The following is a 5,357-nucleotide window of genomic DNA, read 5'->3' as shown; positions in this document are numbered from 1 at the left end:
GCTCGAGCTCTACTATTTCCCACCCCCCATATGTTCCAAAAGAGGCAGCGCATAACTAAAATTCAGTTGAAAGCTCCTGGCACTGAGTTCCAGCACCACGTTGTTGATCGAGACTTTGCGCAACAGAGGTTGATTCTAGCGCACCCTTTCTTCTCCTTCTCGAACCAGCAATGATGTTTGTTTTTTCAATATGCTTCTCCCTTTGCTGGTGCTTTTGTGGCGCTTGCATAAAAGGCTCATCAGACCCTTCAGCCGAATTCTCTTGAGACTGCTCCGAATGAATTACCACGGCTGTCCTCCCATTATCAAGGCACTCCACCTGGATGGGAGAGGGTTGTAATGGTTCCAAGGAACCAGCTGTTCTAACGACCCAGACCGTGAGGAAAGGTCCTCTCTCAACGAATCAGACACATACAATAGAGGAGATTCGGCCACATGCAATAACGGTGTTTCTGCCACATGCGATAATGAAAGACCAGCCAACTCCACCGTGTTTGAAGTAGAAACCGTTTCAGCTTGCGTATTACTTTCAAACTCCTAAATTCGCTCCCCTATTGTAGGAAATCCCAGCTGTTTCGCTTGCTTCTTCCAGGTAGAGTCCATCTCCAACTCAGCTTCCTCCTTCTCTGACTCTCTCCCTGCGCTTGCACTTGCCGCCGCCGGAGATTCCCTGGGATGCCATACCTGCTGGTGAGCAGGTTCGTGAACAAGTCTGTCCTCGTTCATGGCAGCAGCTACATCGTCAGTTGCTTCCATCTGACGTTGCTTGCAATTATCGTCTCGATGCCCATAGCGCCTACAACGACGACATCTCGTTGGCAGTTCCTCGTACTCAACTTTTTGCTTGAAGACATACATCTCCAATGTCCCCTCTTGTTCCCGTTCAACATACACTTCGTCAACCCGAGGCACAACATCATCTACATCCACGCAAACTCTAGCATAATGCCCAAAGTAAGAATTCTTCGTTCTTCTATCGATGGCAATGGGTCTCCCTACCGCCTTTGTAATCGACAGAATGATGTCTTCGTGCCAATATTCTTGCGGAAGGCCAGGAAGCTGAATCCATGTTAGCCTATTGGTTATGGCTTGATCATCCACCACAAAATCCTTTCTCCATTGCTGGAACCTCAGTGCTTGTCCATCAACTCGAATGGGGCTTCTCCTCCAAGTGCACATCATATCCTCCGAATTGTGAAAACGGAAGATAATAAACCCTCTTCCTAGGGACTTCATGGATACCCCCTCTTTCAAACCCCAATTCCTCGATGCTTCACGAACTCTATCCATCGTGGTGAATCTGAAGTTAAGCCTACCCAGCAGAGCAAATTTCAGCGTGTTCAACTGCTCCACATAAGCCGCCTGAGGAATCTTGATTCTAGTAAGCGTCCCATCTCAAACTGGAGCCGACAAACTCTCAATCTCCGGTAGCCTAGGCCGCGCCACCATTGCATAACTCCTGCCTGGAACTTCAGTATCCTTTGGCTGTTGGCTGTTGCACCATGCTCGGGAAACCAAGGAATCTTCCAATGTCAAAAACCAGATTCTGATCATTCTTCAACCCTTGGTTACCGGTCATCTTCAACTTCATCAGTTTGTCTACAATTACCACCACTCCAATAAAGATTGAAGGTCTAATCATCAAATAAGGTGTTGGGATCGTTTGGAATTGCATTAGACTTGAACAATCTAATGCTCAATCCCATCTAGGAGAGTATGACAATTACATTTTAATTTAATTATTGAGATGTGGTAGGATAGGATTGGAATATCAATTAATGCATGACTAAATGATGAAATAGACAAGATATACAATTAGTTTTAAGTTTTAATATATAATTTTTTTTGGTAACATAAGTTTTAATATATTTAACTTGTGATAGACAATAACAAACATGGTGGAAGTGACAAAATCAATTCAAAAATTATTGAAGTATACTATTTATTAGATAAAATATACTGTATAGCCTCTGGGGGATATCAATGGATAATTAAGTGTCTCATGGAGACCTCTATTTGTATGCAAAAATATCTTCTCATTATAGTTTATACCTATCATTTAGCTCAATAATTGGATAAGAATCCATTTATCACTATAATTGGACATGTACGTTATAATTTATTTGACATGGTAATAATGTTTTATATAACTAAAATTCTTTCTATATATATTTTTGGGTAAGAAATCATGGTTGACCTTGTAGCACCTACACCAGCTCGGAGGCCAATGAGAGTACACGGAGGGACATCAACATAGATGCCATTTTTAATTTCATAGGGGGAAAGACAGTACTTTCACACGCTCCTCAATTTGTCTAAACATAAGAGCCACACTATCAAGTAGCATTCATTTTCCCATATTTTTTTATATGAAAAAGACATTAGTAATATTCTATCACAATGCTTTATGTGTACTAAGAAAATAATTCATTCAATGAAACCAAATATCCAATTGAAGGAGTAAGGATATGTACATGGTCATCCACATTTCATTATGTGGATGTTATATCCAGTTGTGTCCCACATAGTAGTCAGATAGGATTGGTGGATAAGTGTTAGGTACTTGATCGATATGCCAAAAGCTCTAGAGCTAATGAAACATGTTAAATCAAGCCCTTTAACCTATCTCATACTAAGCTGGCCCAATCTAGCACCCATACACTAGAGTGGGCCCCATTAGGCACATAACAGGCCACCACGCTTCCGCAGCCATCATCCTCGGAGGCTCTCACTCTAGCCAGCTTTCACTCTTGCGGTTGTAGCCCTTTCCAAGCGGCTCCACTTTGCTCCAAGTTTTTTGCCTGGTGGGAAGTAGCCGTTTCTTGACGGCTTTCACTCTATTCTATGTAGCCATTTCTATGACTCGAACCCGTGACATGGTGCCCGGCTCTGATATCAAATGTCAGGTACTTCATCGATACGCCAAAAGCTCCAGAGCTGATGAAATGCGTTAAATCAAGCCCTTTAACCTATCCCATACTAGGCTGGCCCAATCTAGCGCTCATACACTAGAGTGGGCCCCATTAGGCACATAACAATAAGTATACCCTAGATCCTTTACCACATGTCAAATTTCTGACCAAATTGAATTTACCACATGGCAAAACAAAGCATTGAAGGTAGGGGTGCAAGTTTGGCTCTGTCGGCCCGAGCCCACCTTGGCTTGGCCTGAGATACCCTAGCCATGAGGGGAAGTCAGGACTGAAAGTTTTTTCCGTCAGTCCAGGCCGGGCTAGGGTTGAGACCTTGGATTGAGCCCAACCCAGGCTAGGAGTAAGGCCTTGGGCTGAGCTCGGCCCGGACCAGCCTGACCTTGTCTTCTTGTTTCTTCTTCTTCTTCTCTCTGGCTTGGCCTAGCCCTTGCATCTCCCTTACCACTCCCTGAAAGGAGTGTGATTGAAAATTCATTTCATCTTCTACCCATGCCATGCATAATGTTGAAGATTGAGATGTACAAAGCTATATCATGGGTGTCCACTGTCCAACACTTAATTTCAATTTCAACTATTTCTATTGACTTTTAATATAATATCTCAAAACCTATGATGTTCTATATGTATTTCTAGTCCCAAGGGTGGGCATGAGGTGTGCAAATCTTTTTAATAGATGTTTAATTTTTTTGGTAAATTTTTAATAGATGCATGAGTGCCAATAATTTTTTGTTTGTAATAGCTGAATCCTTTACTTGAGTTAGCGAGTTCTAATCAACCAACAAATCTGGTGACTTAGCCAATTCAAAAGGCCTAGATCGATTCTCCTCATACCTATGGAGTGTGATTGAAAATTCATTTCATCTTCTACCCATGCCATGGATAATGTTGAAGACTGAGATGGACAAAGCTATATCATGGGTGTCCACTTCTCAACTCTTAATTTCACTTTCAACTATTCCTGTTGACTTTTGATATAACATCTCAAAACCTATAATGTTCTATATGTATTTCTAGTCCCAAGGGTGGGCATGAGGTGTGCAAATCGTTTGAATAGATGTTTAATTTTTTGGCAAATTTTTAATAGATGCTTGAGTGCCAATATTTTTTTGTTTGTAATAGCTGAATCCTTTACTTGAGTTAGTGAGTTCTAATCAACCAACAAATCTGATGACTTAGCCAATTCAAAAGGCCTAGATCAATTCTCCTCATGCCTAAGGTTGTTCACTGTTAGGGCCAATAAGGATCAGCCCGGCCCAGTCCAACCCTGAGGGTGGGTCAGGGTTGGACTTTTCAAGCCCTAAGTTAGGGCCAAGCCGAACTTGTGCCTAGCTAAGGCGATTCAGGGTTGGCCCTGGGTTTTAAAAGCCCGGTCCAAACCAAAATCTTCCCCAAATTGATTTTCAGTTTCAAACCCTAAACAATTTGGGGAAGATGAGGGCAATTTGTCACTTTACTCTTTAATTTTGGTGGGTTTTTATCCTAAGGGCATTTTGATCATTAGATTCCCTGAAACTAACGTCTAACGTCTCAGACTAACGGAATGGATTAAAGTCTTACAAAGTTTGGAAAGTAGGGATGCAACTGGAAATAGGAAAGTTTCAAGGGTGCATCTGTACAAATGGGCAATTTGAGGAGGGCATTTGGAAAAAACCCTAAAAAAAAAGTCTATTCTAGTCTTTTTTTTGGTTTTCTCAGTTTGATCTGATTGGTCATTTCAGTTTGGCCTCTAGTTTCACATCACTATTCACACAAGGGTTGGGAGGAGAGGAAATATCATATGGGGAAGCCGGAAGCGTCGCTTGACGAGGTGGTGGCTGCCAGTGTAGTAGAGCACTGACCTACATTCATGGGGAGGTCGCTTGTTTGACTCTTCCCCCATCAGATGTGTATATCTTGTTATTCCTCCCCTTCCACTAGTGCATGGGGCTCTTTTGTAGCACGATAGGGCGTGTAGTGCACATCTGACGGCTCGCATCGCGGTGTCAATCGGTTCGGTTTTGACTCAGTTTAAGAAATAAAATGTAGAAATCAAAATCGAACCGAACTGAGAATTAGAATATATTTTCAAAACCGAATCAATTCGGTTGGTTCAGTTTGGTTTTGTATTCAGCTTCTTAGTTGGTTTTAATTTGGTTTCATTTTTCGGTTTAGGTCCTATTTTAAATGTTTGGGCCAACTTTTTTACATTTTCACCAATAAAAAACCCTTATATGTTAGTATTATAGTCGACCAAACTTTTCCCAAATACTAAAATGGAAAAGAATTTATCATCGACAATTGATTAGAATAAAAAAGAATATACTTTTATTTGTGTTGCGGGTGAAAACCTTCGATGCTCGATTCGCCCATGGATGAGCCTGTAAAAATCAAGCGATGAGCACAAGAGAGCCGGTGTGGCTCCGGCCAAGGACTCTCCGACGCTCA

At 41.9% G+C, this 5,357-nt stretch overlaps 1 protein-coding gene across 1 annotated transcript; it reads right to left on the bottom strand.

The window, feature by feature from the left end:
- Nucleotides 1-537: 537 nt before the first annotated feature.
- Nucleotides 538-1,290, bottom strand: LOC122655038. Its single transcript, XM_043849290.1, has one exon. It carries the CDS (start codon nt 1,288-1,290, stop codon nt 538-540), a length of 753 nt encoding a protein of 250 aa, XP_043705225.1.
- Nucleotides 1,291-5,357: the final 4,067 nt, after the last annotated feature.

This window comes from Telopea speciosissima, chromosome 3, assembly GCF_018873765.1.
Source record: "Telopea speciosissima isolate NSW1024214 ecotype Mountain lineage chromosome 3, Tspe_v1, whole genome shotgun sequence".
NCBI lineage: Eukaryota > Viridiplantae > Streptophyta > Magnoliopsida > Proteales > Proteaceae > Telopea > Telopea speciosissima.
Note: the sequence above shows the minus strand (reverse complement) of the source record. Positions and strands in the feature narration are given on the sequence as shown.